This window comes from Hyperolius riggenbachi, chromosome 11, assembly GCF_040937935.1.
Source record: "Hyperolius riggenbachi isolate aHypRig1 chromosome 11, aHypRig1.pri, whole genome shotgun sequence".
In the NCBI taxonomy this organism is placed as follows: Eukaryota; Metazoa; Chordata; class Amphibia; order Anura; family Hyperoliidae; genus Hyperolius; species Hyperolius riggenbachi.
Genome location: NC_090656.1, coordinates 156,050,442 through 156,068,207, shown reverse-complemented (window position 1 = coordinate 156,068,207; position 17,766 = coordinate 156,050,442). Strand labels below are relative to the sequence as shown.

The window sequence follows — 17,766 nt, the reverse complement described above, 5'->3', positions numbered from 1 at the left end:
TCCACCCACCCTGCTCCAAAACTAAAGAAGATCTGGGAGGTCTATCAGATGGTGGTTAAAAATTTCAGGACCACTTATGTGCCACAGAGGGACATCGGCATGGACTAGAGCCTGATGGCATACAAGGGGAGGCTGAGCTGGCTCCAATACATGGTTTCCAAGCGGGCCCGCTTTGGGATCAAGTTATACATGCAATGTACCAGATACATTTGGAACACTTATGTATACGGGAAAAGGCACCAAATTTTGCCCCAGGTTTAGCGAGTATGGAGTGGCGACATCGTCTGTACTGTCCATTCTGGAGCCTCTACTGGACAAAGGCTATTGTGTCACCACAGACAATTTCTATACCTCCCCTGAACTGTCTGAGTTTCTTATAAAGCATAAAACTGACAGCCTACGACACAGTTGGCCTAACAGGCGGGAGATGCCATCGCCTATGCCAAGCAGAAGCTGAAGACTGGGGACATAGCTGCTTGGCAGAAGGGGAAAATGTTAGCGCTCCGGTGGCAGGGAAAAAAAAGACATCTGTCTCCTCTCCACAGTTCACGACACCTCCACTGTCCCCACCAGAACGAGAGAAGGAAAAGACATTGCAAAACTGCAGGTCGTGTTGGACTACAACCACACCATGGGTGGTGGGGTGGTGTGGACAGAGTTGACTAGGCAGTGACTTTTTATCCTGCCGTAAGGAAACAGCAGAAAAAAATATTACAAAAAGATTTTCCGTCATCTCCTGGAGCTAAGCATCTGGAAAGCCTACATTCTCCACAAAAGTTGAAGAGAAATCGAGAGCCCAATATGGTGTAGTATGTCAAAATTGATTGGATAAATGAAACAGTGAGATGGTAATACAAAGACGGGTTACCACCTAGGTAACCACTCATTAGGCAGGTGAGGAGATTAGACCTGTCCTCACTCAGGATTAAGAAGTCGCTCTCTGTAGATAGGAAGAAAGGGGGTAGATCCCCCCTCCACCTGGGGTGGACTCAAATATATTGGTAGGTGAACAAAGGCGCCAGAAGGATAAAAGTACATAAAATTTTTAAAAAATTGCTGGGAGGAAGTGGTGGACTCGCCTCCGTTAAAGCAGACACCAAGGACTGTAAATGTATAGATATACACATTTATTGAAAATACCCCAAAGATGCAACGCGTTTCGCGGGCACAGCCCACTTCTTCAGGCAATAAGCAGGGGATAAACAACAGCAATTCAGTTATAGCAAGCAGAGCACCTCTGTGTTGCACAGAGGTGCACAGAGGTGCTCTGCTTGCTATAACTGAATTGCTGTTGTTTATCCCCTGCTTATTGCCTGAAGAAGTGGGCTGTGCCCGCGAAACGCGTTGCATCTTTGGGGTATTTTCAATAAATGTGTATATCTATACATTTACAGTCCTTGGTGTCTGCTTTAACGGAGGCGAGTCCACCACTTCCTCCCAGCAATTTTTTAAAAAATTTTATGTACTTTTATCCTTCTAGCGCCTCTGTTCACCTACCAATATACATTCTCCACAAGCAGGGAAGTGACAGGCCAGTGACGCACGCTGACTTCATCTGGAACTGTGCGAATGCATCTGTCTGAAGTACCAGACTGCAGCAGATGCCAGAGATGGAGCCGTGCCTCTTATGCAGTAAAGCCAGAGTGCTTCACTGGCCATCATTTTATGGAATACATTCCACCAACTCCCCAAAACAATGCCCCAACTAATACATGTGCTGTATGCTGCAGCAAGACCGATGAGAAGGGGAAAACAATCTGGAAAGAATCATGATTCTACAGTCCCGATTGTGATGTCGCTCTGTGTGCAATTCCCTGCTTTAAAATATACCACACATGGGAGTATATATGTACATACTGCTGCTTTATTTGTACAGTTTTGCTATTCTTTCAGATTATTTATAAATGTAATTACTTCAACAATTTTGTGTTCCAGTCTTATTTATATGCAGAATGTCTACCAGGCCTTTATTCTGATATATTTTGGTGAGTTAAGACTTAAGAATTGGAGGCCTAAAATTCATGAAAAATAAATGTACTGCTTTTGACTCCTAATTCCAGACAGAAATGCACCGCCAGGGAGGTTAAAAGAGAGCCAAATCAAACACTGACCTGAGCTGCAAGCTTGAGGAGACAATGTTTTGTTGACAAAGATGCGAAGGCATAACAACAAAAGTTTAGGTGATACCTTTAATCACTTGCCCCCACGGGAGGAGTATCTACGTGTCTGAAAATCTCACCTGAGCTCCCAGGGGCATAGATACTCGTTCCTCTGTTTGTGCGGCCTCCAGCGCAGGCACCCCTACTCCCCTTGTTGGGCACAGGTTTTGGATTAGGAACATATGTTCCTAAACCCAATCTAAGTGTTTACATTTAAATAATTGCTGTTGTAATGAACAGCAGAAATAATTTCCTTGAAAAAAAAGACAGTCCATGTAATTACTGTTGGTGGAACTGTATTCTAACCAGACAGGGAAATGTGTGGGAACATTTAGTGACCGAAAAGAATATTACGATAAAAAAAAATGAAATGTACATTTTCTATCCCTATAACAAGCCCCTTATTGTTTTATGCTCCCTTCCTGCCCTCGTATAACAGAAAGTAAAATAAATAAAGTTACGGAATTTAAAAGGCAATACATACATATATATTTTTACGTTAGGGACTTCGATTTTAAAATATGTATGCTATGAGGGTGTATTACTGTTATTTTTTTATTTTTTTTTGCAGATAAGTGCTTACATTATTGTTAGCGTATCCAAAATCACATAATGGAAAAAATCTAATATTGTCGCCATACATTGTAGTAGGGATATAATTTAAACAGTGTAATACCTGGGACAAATAAGCAGATAATTGTGGGTTTTAATTACAGTAGCAGGTTTTATTTTAAAACTATAATGGCTGAAAACTGAGACAATTCTTTTCCATATTTTTCTTATTATTCCCATTAAAATGCATAATAAAATAATGTTTAGCAAAATATACCACCCAAAGAAAGCCTAATTTGTGGTGAAAAAAATATGTATAGATTATTTCAATGTGATAAGTAGTGATAAAGTTATTGGTGAATGAATGGACGCAGCACTGAAATGTGAAAATTGCTATGGTGTTTAAAAAAACGCTCCCGACCGCCTAACGCCGATCGTTGTCGGGAGGAAGGCCTAAAGCCGAAAGACGTCAAGCCCTGGGGCGGGGTTTTGCAGGGGATCGCGCACGCATACCTGCATCAGTCTACCAATGGTGATCCACGCTAGGAGACTGTTAGACATCAAAAGCGCTGTCTATTTACATTATACAGCTCTGCATTCTACAGCAGCACTGTACTGGGGACAGCTTTGTCACCCGGCTGTCCCCTAGAGAGGCTCAAGAGCAATCGGCTCTCATAGGCTGATGCATATGACAGCCAATCGCTATCATTGGCTGGTGGGGGAGGAATGAAAAAAAAAAGTTATTAAAAAAAAAACCCAAACAAATAAATAAAAAATAAATAAACATCCCAGAAGCGATCAGAGCCCACCAAAGAAAGAAATCTGCATCTGTCCTGTGTGTCAAAACACAGATGTGTATATGTATGTGATTCATCCAACACCAGACCACTCCTACATATATGTATAATAAACACCTATAAATATGACTCAGAGTGACTGGGTTAAAGAAATTAGAAAAGAGAAAGCAGAACCCATCTGCACCCAAGTCTTACTTCAATGAGTCATAGACACCAGAGATATATATAAGTAAAAATTACCATTTATTCACCATTTATACCATCAGAGGGCAAAGATGGCGGATAAGCTTTTTGTCCCTAGGCCTTCTGAAAGGACATGATCTGCGCATGGAGGAAAAACGCTTTAGCCATTTATTTAGGAAAGGGTTCTTTACAGTAAGAGTGATTAAGATTGCCACAGGAAGTAGTTATGGCAAACTCTATACCTGCATTTAAGGGGGCTTATATGCTTTCCTTGCGTTGAAAGACATCCATGGCTACAATTACTAGGTAATGCCTAATGATGTTGATCCAGGGATTTTGTCTGATTGCCATCTGGAGTCGGGAAGGAATTTTTTTCCCTTTTGGGGCTAATTGGACCATGCCTTGTAAGGGTTTTTCACCTTCCTCTGGATCAACAGGGATATGTGAGGGAGCAGGCTGGTGTTGGTGTTGTACTTTGTTCTCTGGTTGAACTCGATGGACGTATGTCTTTTTTCAACCTAAAATAACTATGCAACTAGGTCTACTTGGGGCCAGAAGATTATTTAGGGTCTTGGCCCTCCTGAATATCAGATTAGGTGGGAGAGTAGGTGCAAGATAAGGGTCTTTTAGTACAGAATGCCAGTGTTTTTGAATAGTAAATCACATATGTTGGTGGTTGGAACAAAAACGGGTAATGAATATTGGCTGGCTAGTGAAGTTATTATCTTGATTCAAATTAGAGGATGGAAGAGTCCTCTGATCTAAAGCTCTAGCATTTTTTACAAGCGGACTGTACTAGTTTTTTGGGGGGGGGAAAGAACGCTGGGTGAATTGGTTTTAAAGTATTTTAGCCTGTGTGTCATGGGTGTTGGAAGAGTTTTTATGGATGGGACTCTTTGAAAAACTGTTTCTTCATAACAATCCCTATGCAAAAAACAGAATTTGTTATTGCCGATATATCAATGGCATAATTATTTGGGTCTGTACGACAGACCAGATACAATAATTTTCAGATTACATTAATACTAATGATTGGGGTCTATCTTTTTCTTCAAATACTAACCAATCACTATTGACTTTCTTGAGGTTTCACTTTACATAGAAAATAGCAAAATAAAAGTTTTTTTGAAAAAAGTGGATACGAACTCCTATGTGCACTATAGGAGTTTGCACCATAAACCCTGGAAGACAAATATTCCCTTTGGCCAATTCCGTGGCATCCACAAAAACTGTTCCGACACCCATACCTATGATACACAGGCTAATATACTTGGAAATAAATTCACCCAGCATTCTTTCCCTCAAAAAAACCACCAAATACGTACCCATTTAGGTGAACATCATAGAACTATCACTAACGCCTTTCCCAAACAGTCTATCTCAACATTTTGCAGAACTTCACGACTCCAAGCTTATGTCATTTATTCCCAATGAACATATATCAATTCCACCCCATTCATCTGATCGCAACATGCTACTCAGGGCAAGGGAGATGTATTGGATTTTCACTTTGAGAACACTGAGACCTGAAGGTCTTAACCTCTTGAGGACCGCAGTGCTAAACCCCCCCTAGTGACCAGGCCATTTTTAGTAAAATAGGCCACTGCAGCTTTAAGGCCAAGCTGCAGGGCCTCACAACACAGCACACAAGTGATCCCCCTCCCCCTTTTCTCCCCACCAACAGAGCTCTCTGTTGGTCCCCACCAACAGAGCTCTCTGTTGGTGGGGTCTGATCGCTCCCCCCATGTTTTTTTATGTTTTTATACAATTTTTTTTTTAATAAAAATCCGTTACTTTATATTCCCTCCCTCCCCCCAGCCGGCCAATCATGGCGATCGGCTGTCATAGGTTTCAGCCTATGAGAGCCGATCACTCTCTTGTCCCCCAGGGGGACAGCCGTGTCACACAGCTGTCCCCAGTACAGCGCTGCTGCTGATCGCAGCACTGTACATGTAAATACACGGCGACGTGTAACAGTCTAGACTTAAGGCTCCGCCCACCAAGCGGGAGATGCGCGCGATCTCCTGCAAACTGCTGCCCCAGGACTTTACACCAATCAGCGTTAGATGGTCCTGGGGCTGCCGCCGCCGTGGCCACGCCCGTTGGCGTGACGCGGTCGGCAAGTTCTTAGAACACAATTTTTGAGCATCACCCTTCCATATTAGCCTAAATTTTGTTATCCTCCCTCTCCCCCCCCCCCCTTTACTCCCCGTCCATCACTACCTCCTTTTGTTTCCTTCCCCCTCCCCTCTTATTCTCACGTCTGTACCCTAGTGTAATTTATGTTAATAAATAGATTTAATACTATCACACATAATACTATCACACTGTAACGGGCAGACAGCTGTTTGTCCATTCTTTAGGTCTGAATGCTGCAGGTCTCTGGAAAAGAGACCTGTCTTCGCTTTGCAGGTTTTAGAGTTGCTCTGCTGAGGAAATTGCATACACTTGTCATGCAAATTGCCTAGCTGCCTCCTTTGAAGGCTTGCAGTATAAATACCATGTTCTCCCACAATCCCTTGCTGGTCATGAAGGTTTGTTCCTGCAAACACTCCTAGAGTGTCAGCCTTGCTGTCGTTTGCTAAGATTATCTTAGAGTAATTCCTGGGGACTGCACTAGGCATCCCTTCTAGTGCAGTCAGGTTGTATTATCTGTATTGCCTAGTTCTGTCTCTCTGTCTCGATTGTCTTGTCGCCAGCGGTGGTCGACAGGAAATCGTTCTGTCTGTCTGGGAGTGTAGGCCAGAGCTGCGGTTGCTACTGGCTGCTCCATCTGTCTGGATCGCATTCGCTCTAGTGGTAGTGGCAGTGCCTCCTTCTGTATTCTGCCTCAGGGGTGCTAACCAGAGCAGCGGTTGCTACTGGTAGCCCCATCTGTTTGTCTGTCTGGATCGCATTCTCTCTAGCGGTAGTTCCTTCTGAACTCTGTCTGGGAGTGTAGGCCAGAGCTGCGGTTGCTGCTGGCTGCTCCTCTCTGTCTTGTCTTGTACAAACGCTTGCTGTAGGCTCGGTGAGGTAACCGTTTAGTAAGCGCTTGCGTTCTCTATTTCATGTTTGTGTGTCATTGGTTAGTTAGGGTGGCACGCTTATCACTGGGCGCCTAACGCACGGTGATCGTGCTTAAACGCGTTCGCTGTTGCGAATGAGTGTGGTGTTCGCGTTTAGTTAGCGTTTGTTATTTTCCTTATTGTTCTTGCTTGTTGTGTCTTTGCTACTCTCGTGCTTTGTCCTGCTCGGTCTTGTGTCACTTCTGGCAATCGCCTCTCTTGCGATTGCGTTCCCACTTTGGTTCTGTTGTTGTGTGTTCACCATCGCTGGGTGGCAACTAGATTGGTGGACACATATGTATTCTGTCTCTGTGCTCTCTCTCTTTTAGGGCTATCCAGCCCTACATTGCTTCAACTCGTACAATTCCCATCTGGCATCTGTGGCAGTACAGAGGCTGAGTCCGTCTGTACTCCACAGCTCCATCTGCCGGTGGGAATCTCCCTCTACAGGTGCATAGCACCATAGCTGGGTTATATATAATTACACGCTTGTGGAGGATTCCCGCAGTGTCAGCGCGCATCTTGTGCGCTGACCACGGAAATAGTTCCGCAATCGTTACACACAATGCTTTTTATCTCATCCCATCATTCTGATTATTTTTCTTATTATTAGGATTATTCCTATTATTTTATATATTTTTCTAGTTTCTTTTTTATTATCAATTTTTCCCCTCTATTTTATTTATGTAAATTCCCCTTTAACCTCCCTAGCGGTATTGACGGTTATACACGTCAATACAAAATATGCTGTAAACAGTATTGACATGCATACACATCAATACTCTCCTGCACTGTATACTAGAACCTTGCTTGACACATTTTGACAAGTTACAGGGGAAAAAAAAAGGTTATAAAAATGAATTAAGTAAAACAAAAGTTTGCTTTCTTACAACAGAAAGAATTCGCGATAATTCAGGTTGGAGTGAGCTTGCAATGTCTCCTAGTGCATCACTGCTCAATATATGCAAATTAACCATTGTCACCCTTAGAAGCTCACTTTTTGCACAGAAAGGGATCCATTCCCCTTTTGTATAGCTACCATTGGGCAGCACGGTGGCGTAGTGGTTAGCGCTCCGAATCGCAGCCAGGTCAACATCTGCAAGCAGTTTGTATGTTCTCCCAGTGTCTGCGTGGATTTCCTTTGGGCACTCCGGTTTCTTCCCACATCCCAAAAACATACAGATACGTTAATTTGCTTCCCCCTAAATTGGCCCTAGACTATGATACATGCCATACACGATATATACATAGACATGGTAGGGACTAGATTGTGAACCCCTCTGAGGGACAGTTAGTGACAAGACAATATACTCTGTACAGCGCTGCGCAATATGTTGGCGCTATAAAAATCAGGGCTGTGGAGTCGGTACAAAAATCCACCGACTGACTCCTCAGTTTAGGATTCCACTGACTGACTCCTCTAATTTGCATATTACAATCTTGTTGATTTAAAGTATGTAACATGAAATTCGTCTCTTAACTGCCAAAGCTTAGGAGTTTTAAAAAAGACAACTGAAGTGAGAAGGATATGTAGACTTTTTTCCTTTTTGACTTTTAAGTTGACTTATTTATTCCCTTTAGTCAGACTAAACTAGTCCTCGGTAACTACTTGTAAAAGGTACAGACCGGAAAAAAAGAACATCTATCAGGACATCTATCAAGACCTAGGCAATGCAACTGTGGGTACATGTAAGAATGATATGCAGGTACTCTGCAGGGGAATGAGGAGATTCTTCCTCTATTACACATTCTTCATGCACAATCTGAACCAGGTTTATGGGTGATAGACAACACCTCTGTGTTCAATGTGCACAACATTCTCAGTGGATTCCCTGCAGCTCTGTGGGGAGTGCATATGTAGAGTATAGTACTACTGTGTAACAAAGTAAACCTGAGACAGATAAAATTAAATTTTTATACATACCTTGGGCTTCCTCTAGCCCCCTTCAGGCTAATCAGTCCCTCGCTGTCCTCCTTTGTCACCTGGATCTTCTGCTATGAGATCAGGTACTTGATGCACACACTCCGCCGCCAGGAGCGTACTAAACCTGCACAGCACTATTGCCCAAGTGCAGAATGTTCCTGGCTGTGGGAGCTGCACGTGGCCGGACTGCGCTTACTGGCTGAATTACCAGAACTCATACCAGAAGATCCAGGTGGCAGAGGAGGACAGGGAGGGACTAGGCCTGAAGGGGGCTGGAGGAAGCTCCAGGTATGTATAAAACTTAAAATTTCATCCGTCTCAGGTACCTTTTAGTTCGTAGTCAACAAATGTAAACATATCAAATTATTTGATTTCACGAGCAAAGAGTGCATACATTTGCATAAATCAGCATCAACGCACAATTATTTCCATCTCATTGACCATCTCTATTAATGACACGGCTACACATCAGGCTTTATTCTTACAGCATAGATGTTATTTAGTATATATAAGAAATTCCTGTGTACACATCATATATACTGTACAGTCACAATTAGATATGTATATCTGACTTTAAAGATACGGGGACTGCATAAGTAACTAATTTTAATTGCTTTATTTCATTTTTGTGGACTAAGCACAGCAATTACTGTATATATAAATTATTTATAATGACTTATCTGAGAAATAGAACATTTTATCATATTTTCTATTTTAATTACAGTTCAAATTTATTAGGAGTCTGAGTATTTTTTCCCGACTCCAGGCACCCAAAATTGCTCCGACTCCACAACTCAGACTCCGACTCCACAGCCCTGATAAAAATAGTGAAATAAATAAAATAAATACATTTTCTATATACACACACATACACACAAGTTTAATCTTATGCTACTCTGCTGCACCTGTGGTCCTTTATAAAAATATGCCTACTAAAATGTGTCCATTCACTTACAGCTATGCCCACAGTGTCCATAGCTTTCTTTATCCCTCTTGCCCTTATCAAGATTGCCGACAGGCCAATAGAGCATGTGTCAAGATGTCATTGCTATTTTAGCCAGCTGACGGTGGCTCCAGCTCGTGACTGAGCGGATGCCGAATCTAAAGTATTAATTTGTTTGTTTAAGAATCATTGTTAATGGCAGGGTTCTCAAACTTGACACAGTTGGCCACTGGGTGACTGGGATTAATATCCAGAAAAGTAGGTGGAGCCTATCAAAATTCACCTATTCTCAAAGGGAATATTTACATTGCTGCCATTCTTACATTGGTAATAACAGAGGCCTCAAACCTGGTACCCTCGGTCATTGGGTGACTGAAGGTCAAATTGAGAAATGGGGGTGGAGCCACAGTTATACAGGTGTGTTTCATTTCAATGGTAAAATGTAAATTATTGATGCCAAGGACCACAAAGCTCACAAACTTGGTTATTGATTAAAGGAATTCTATCAAACTTTCTCTATTTCTGTAAGCATTATAAATCAATTTGCCAACAAAAGTAAGAATAAGCACAGCATATATTTTTGCTGTGCAGCGTGTCTTTGTTTTTATTTAACTTACTGTCAGCGTCCCCTGAGAACTGACGGCGACGGGGAATTGGGGCAGTTCATTTTTGCAAGAGGGGAATCCTCTTGCTGAGTATAGCTGTAGTTTACTCTATTCTGATGCTCCCCACACAGCAGTGAGTTATGCAGCACACGATCGGCTCATAAAGTTACTGAGAGGAGCCCTCTCTCACTCGTAGTCTGAAGGAGACTCTGTGCTGAGCTGCCGCTGCGTAATTAGTTGTTGCTACACAACGGCAAACATATGAGCTGGAGGAGGGTGCGCCATTGCTCTGAAGAGAAGCCGTAGAGGAAGATTTATTATCATAATAAATCTTCCTCTACGCTTCTCTTCAGAGCAATGATGGCACCCTCCTCCAGCTCATATGTTTACGTTGTGTAGCAACAATCACGCAGCTCAGCACAGTCTGCTTCAGACTAGCACAGACTAACCAGCAAGCTCATGGTGACCCAGAACTCATTGGGGTGTGTAAGGGACTACAATGTTCCTAAAAGCCCCCTTACTAAGATGTTAAGAAAAACAAAAGTTTGCTTTCCTAAAACAGAAAGAATTTGCGATAATTCAGGTTGGAGTGAGCTCGAGATGTCTCCCAGGCACCACTGCTGAATATATGCAAATTAACCATATATTCAGCAGTGGTGCCTGGGAGACATCTCAAGCTCACTCCAACCTGAATTATTGCAAATTCTTTCTGTTTTAGGAAAGCAAACTTTTGTTTTTCTTAACATCTTAGTAAGGGGGCTTTTAGGACCATTGTAGTCCCTTACACACCCCAATGAGTTCTGGGTCACCATGAGCTTGCTGGTTAGTCTGTGCCTCTCGGATTTACAAGCCCTACTCCATAGAGCCAAATTAATCCATGCCATGCACTGATGAGGATCAAACAATCCGAAACAGTCTGTATGCATGTTGGATTATTATGGCTCTGTACATATTAACAAGCTGACACATCATTGCATTCCAGCGGTTCTGGAGGTGTGTTTAGCTTCTAAGGGTACAATGGTTAATTTGCATATATTCAGCAGTGGTGCCTGGGAGACATCTCGAGCTCACTCCAACCTGAATTATCGCAAATTCTTTCTGTTTTAGGAAAGCAAACTTTTGTTTTTCTTCAGACTAGGAGTGAGAGAGGGCTCCTCTCAGTAACTTTATGAGCCGATCTTGTGCTGCATAACTCACTGCTGTGTGGGGAGCATCAATCAGAATAGAGTAAACTACAGCTATACTCAGCAAGAGGATTCCCCTCTTGCAAAAATGCCCGCCGAGCCACCCCCCCCCCCCATACCCCTGCGCAGCCTGGCCAATCAGTGCCAGGCAGCGCTAAGGGGCGGTTCGGGACTCCCTGTGACGCCCCGACGTCCATGATGTCGGTGACGTCATCCCGCCCCGTCGCCATGGCGACCGGGGAAGCCCTGCAGGAAATCCCGTTCTCAACGGGATTTCCTGCATACTCTGATCGCCGAAGGCGATTGGAGTGGGTGGGGGGATGCCGCCGCTCAGCGGCTATCATGTAGCGAGCCCTCGGCTCGCTACATGATTTAAAAAAAAAAAAAAAAAAGTGCGGCGCTGCCTCCTTGCCGGATTTTATAGACCGGCAAGGAGGTTAAAAATCAAACCGAGGTGAATAAATGGTGCACACTTAGAGAAATGCAGACCTTATCGAATAAACGTCACTTTTTCTTTAAATACGGTAACAAGTCTGGGAAATTGATTGCTGCAATCGCTAGAGGCTCCCTAGACTATGATCATATCTTACAAATTCGGGATAAGAATGGATCTTAAATCCATCACCCAAAAGAGATTGTGAACACATTCCGAGATTACTATGAATCATTATATGCAAAACATTGCAGCGATCAACAGTCTATTAAATGGCTAGATGAAGCCAAATTAAACATGATCAGTCCCCAATATCTAGAGGAATTAAATGCAAGCATAACTCCGAATGAGGTTATTAACACCATAAAATCTCTGTCCAACCATAAAACACCTGGTCCTGATGGGCTTCCTGCACGTTTCAAAATCTTAAAATCAGAATCCGCCACTACTCTGGCTCGTCTATACAATAAAATCCTGCAGGGAGAAGGTTTTTTGAAAACTGCCAACAAAACATATATCAAGACCCACTACTCCCGGAATCTTATAGGCCAATCTCTTTAATCAACCAAGATATTAAAATTTTGACTAAACTAATTGCAACCAGACTGTCCAATATAATCCCAAAAATAATACACCCCAATCAAGTCGGATTTATAAAGGGGCAGTCTGCAGTAGCAAACATCAGAAAGGTTTTTACAGTATTGGAAGAAGTCAAGGCCTACCCAAAAACATATAAAAATGCCGCTCTGCTCACCTTAGATGCCGAAAAAGCATTTGATGCTGTACATTGGAAGCGGATGGCCTTGACGTTAGCCAAAATGGGATTCTCTGGGGCCTTTTTAAACTTAGTAAATCAAATGTACTCTGATCCTAAAGCACGAATCCACTTGCCGGGTTTCATATCTAATCCTTTCAGTATTTACAGAGGGACCCGCCAAGAATGTCCCCTTTCTCCTTTGCTGTTCGACATCGCGTTAGAAACCCTAGCCAGACTACTTAGAACCAACCCAGGCATAACCATCAGTGGCAAGCGTGTCACGCAGGCACTTTTCGCGGGTGACGTCATTCTATTTTTAAACGAACCTTCTCAAGTTCTGATTTTGCTAGATCTAATCCGGCAGGTGGGATCCGTGTCAGGATATAAAATAAACGCCACTAAAAGCGAACTAATGCCTCTTATGAGGATTGGAATGCCATTGCACAATAGTAATCTAGAAGTCCAAATCACGAAGGGCCCTATTAATTATCTACAGTAGGCATCAAAATAACACCAGATCCCCATTCACTCTATTAACTAAATATCACTCCGCTACTTAAAAAGATCATAAATTAGATTAAAACCTGGTTTAACTTGCCTCTCAGCCTAGTGGGTCGTGCTGCCCTTCTGAAGATGGTACGTTTCGGTAAATTACTTTACCCCATGCAAGTTCTCCCTTTGCTAATCAAACATCAGGATATACAACAACTCAACAAAACCTTCTCCCAATTTTTATGGAAAGAAAAAAGAGCTAGGATCCGCCTGAGTAAGCTTTGTCTACCTAAAGATGTGGGGGGACTGGGGATACCAGATATCAGGCGCTACAATATTGCCTGCCTTGCTAGACACGTCCAAGATTGGATCTCAGCCACCTCTATGTTCTCTAACCACCCCTTAGAAAATGCTGTAGCGGAGCCTTGGACTTTGGTTGGCCTACTGCATGCCTAGTGGCCTCAGTTATCCCTCCGTATTAGACATAGCATCCTATTTCGTGACACTATACTTACCTGGAGAGAGTTACGTAAAATGCATCACTTACCATGGAAAATGTCTAAATATATCAATCTCTGGGGCTCCCCGGGATTTACAGCAGGCATGCAACATGGGACGTTCCTTAAATGGGAGGAAAAGGGCCTGCTGAGGTTGGGGCAAATGTTAAATTTGGATACTCACACTTGGAGGTCTTTCTCAGAAATTAAAAATATGTATCAAATCCCTCACACAGATTTTTTTGATGTATGCCCAGATCCGATCTTTTGTGTCATCCCAAATAAATAAGATCTCTACCATAGCCAATATCTCTCCTTTTGACACCTTTATCAAACCAAAGGGAGACGATATGACACTTTCAGCCACGCAGCGTACACTCTTGCTCTTACAAACCAAGAAGCAAATCAAACAGAACTTACAATTTTGGAGCAAACATTTCCCTGGAACACAACCGGAAGAAAACATCATTGAAGGTAACAAACTCAGAGGGCTTATAACTAACGAAACTTGGAGAGAGTCCCACTTCTTATCGTGCCAAATATGCCTTTGACATTAAATACAAAGCCCCTCCAACTGACTCAACCATATTGCCCGAAATGCAAGCTTCCTCAAGCAAACCTGACACATTGCATTTGGTTATGCCCCAAAATACAGAAGTTCTGGTCCTCAGCTATAAAATGTATCAACCGTATGTGTTATAAGCAACTAACACTGGACCCTATGCTTTGCCTCTATATAACTACAGGGAGTGCAGAATTTTTAGGCAAGTTGTATTTTTGAGGAATAATTTTATTATTGAACAACAACCATGTTCTCAATGAACCCAAAAACTCATTAATATCAAAGCTGAATATTTTTGAAAGTAGTTTTTAGTTTGTTTTTAGTTTTAGCTATTTTAGGGGGATATCTGTGTGTGCAGGTGACTATTACTGTGCATAATTATTAGGCAACTTAACAAAAAACAAATATATACCCATTTCAATTATTTATTTTTACCAGTGAAACCAATATAACATCTCAACATTCACAAATATACATTTCTGACATTCAAAAACAAAACAAAAACAAATCAGTGACCAATATAGCCACCTTTCTTTGCAAGGACACTCAAAAGCCTGCCATCCATGGATTCTGCCAGTGTTTTGATCTGTTCACCATCAACATTGCGTGCAGCAGCAACCACAGCCTCCCAGACACTGTTCAGAGAGGTGTATTGTTTTCCCTCCTTGTAAATCTCACATTTTATGATGGACGACAGGTTCTCAATGGGGTTCAGATCTGGTGAACAAGGAGGCCATGTCATTAGTTTTTCTTCTTTTATACCTTTTCTTGCCAGACACGCTGTGGAGTACTTGGACGCGTGTGATGGAGCATTGTCCTGCAAGAAAATCATGTTTTTCTTGAAGGATGCAGACTTCTTCCTGTACCACTGCTGGAAGAAGGTGTCTTCCAGAAACTGGCAGTAGGACTGGGAGTTGAGCTTGACTCCATCCTCAACCCGAAAAGGCCCCACAAGCTCATCTTTGATGATACCAGCCCAAACCAGTACTCCACCACCACCTTGCTGGCGTCTGAGTCGGACTGGAGCTCTCTGCCCTTTACCAATCCAGCCACGGGCCCATCCATCTGGCCCATCAAGACTCACTCTCATTTCATCAGTCCATAAAACCTTAGAAAAATCTTGAGATATTTCTTGACCCAGTCTTGACGTTTCAGCTTGTGTGTCTTGTTCAATGGTGGTCGTCTTTCAGCCTTTCTTACCTTGGCCATGTCTCTGAGTATTGCACACCTTGTGCTTTTGGCACTCCATTGATGTTGCAGCTCTGAAATATGGCCAAACTGGTGGCAAGTGGCATCTTGGCAGCTGCACGCATGACTTTTCTCAGTTCATGGGCAGTTATTTTGCGCCTTGGTTTTTCCACACGCTTCTTGCGACCCTGTTGACTAATTTGAATGAAACGCTCGATTGTTCGATGATCACGTTTCAGAAGCTTTGCAATTTTAAGAGTGCTGCATCTCTCTGCAAGATATCTCACTATTTTTGACTTTCCTGAGCCTGTCAAGTCATTCTTTTGACCCATTTTGCCAAAGGAAAGGAAGTTGCCTAATAATTATGCACACCTGATATAGGGTGTTGATGTCATTAGACCACACCCCTTCTCATTACAGAGATGCACATCACCTAATATGCTTAATTGGTAGTAGGCTTTCGAGCCTATACAGCTTGGAGTAAGACAACATGCATAAAGAGGATGATGTGGTCAAAATACTCATTTGCCTAATAATTCTGCACTCCCTGTATTTTGCTTCTGCTCCTGATTCTGCGGACAGATCTAAAATCCCATCAGACTTAGCACGTGTCTGTGTTGCAGCTGCACGGAAATCTATATTTAACCGCTGGCTCTACCCATCCACACCTACTGTCTGGGATCTTAGATCAGAACTATCTGAACTTTTTGCTATGGCCAAAATAGATACTTTAATACACAAAGAAAAATGCTCTAAGAACTTTCTCAAGAGATGGAAGCCCTATATCACCTATACCTTTACTAGACCGGAAATAATCGCCTTAATGGAGCCCTTTAAATATACAGCATGGTATGATACTAAAGATCTTCTGGGTACCCTGGGCAAACTGGCGCTGCCTACTAGGCCTGAGCAGGCTGTGACACACTGAGGTTCTCTGTGCACCCATGCCGGGGACATGGGGTCCATATATTACTAGAGGAGAGAGATGAGCTTATTCAATTTGGTTGGGGGGGGGGGGGGGTTCTAGTTAGGCGGGGAGGTGGGAAAAAGTGGAAAGGAGTTTTTTCTTCTTCTGTTCGGTTTTATCTTGCAGGTATAAATACAACCTAAATAATGTCGGACACTAGAAACTTCATATAGATATGTGATAGTACCCTTTTCTGGCATGTAGCTCAGCTTTGTAGCCAAACAAGGCAGCTTCTTGCTGTCACCTGTCTGCCTTTTTTCTATGGTTTTAAAATTTTGAAAACCGCTTCAATAAAATATGTTTAAAAAAAAAATGAAATAAAAAAAAATACAGTGTGGTAATTATCCGTACTACACATACAATCATATGTTTTTTTTTCTGCTTCAGTGTCACTTTAATAAACATTAACTTTTAGATTCGCAAGCAGAAAAGCTACCTACACATATACATACCAGAATTAGTAAGTGTAAGAGCTTTTAACATCACATATTCTTCTCTCTCTACACGTAAAGCTCGATACTTCCGCACCAAATGTAATACACAGGAACAGAGGTCTGAGAGACGGGCAGAGCGTGAGGATTCTTCATCTAATACAAAATCCTCTGCAAACACTACTTCATCTTCATAAGGGAGAGAACGGAAAACCACTCCCAGAAGAAGGACTTCCATCCAAACACTTTGCAATAGACTCATCTGGTCTGATAATGACAGAGAAGAAAAACCTGTAAGAAGAAAAAATAATTATTGCTTGCTGTGTCTCCACTAATATGTTTAGTTTTATTAATTTATTTTACAGGAACTTAAGTCCCTTGATTCTCTCCAAAATAAAAGAAAATATAAAAGGGGGTTTGGTATGGAGTTCTGTTTTAAATCTCCTCTCCCTTCATAAAGTGCATCTGGAAAGTATTTATAGCACATCACTTTTTCCACATTTTGGATTAAATTATTTTTTTTCCTCAGAATTCTACACACAAAACCCCACAATGACCATGTCAAAAAAAGTGAGATTTTCGCAAATGTGTCAGAGAACAAACCAAGCATGTAGCCAGAGGAAATGTCTGTAGACCACCAAGACATGATTATCTTAAGGCAAAAATCTGGGGAAGTTTACAGAACCATTTATGCTGCTTTGAAGGTCCCAATGAGCACAGTGGCCTTCCATAACTGGAAGAAGTTCAAAATCACCAGGACTCTTCTTAGAGCTGGCCAGCCATCTAAACTGAGCGATCAGGGGAGAAGGGTCTAGTCCAGGAAGTTGATTTGGCTAGTTAGGTTGCGATTAACAGTTTTCTTTCTTTTAGGAATAATTGGCTTTTGAGGTCTCTCTACCTAAAAAGCTTATTTCTAAAAGGAACAAAATGGATAATTACAACCTAACTAGCCAATTCAACAATTTATAAAAGAATGACAATGCGGTAGTGTGTCCAGAGGCGTCTGAGCCATTAGGCAGCTATAAATTCTTGCCTAGGGCGACAG

The 17,766-nt window shown here is 42.3% G+C and overlaps 1 protein-coding gene across 3 annotated transcripts in view; it reads right to left on the bottom strand.

The window, feature by feature from the left end:
- Positions 1-17,766, bottom strand: part of ESRRA (estrogen related receptor alpha) — a 264,360-nt gene that overhangs the window by 6,073 nt on the left and 240,521 nt on the right. For all 3 annotated transcript variants that reach the window (XM_068259914.1, XM_068259915.1, XM_068259916.1), the window contains one exon: positions 16,743-17,012. In XM_068259914.1, the coding sequence (XP_068116015.1) occupies positions 16,743-17,012 (270 nt within the window). The remainder of the gene's footprint in view (positions 1-16,742; positions 17,013-17,766) is intronic.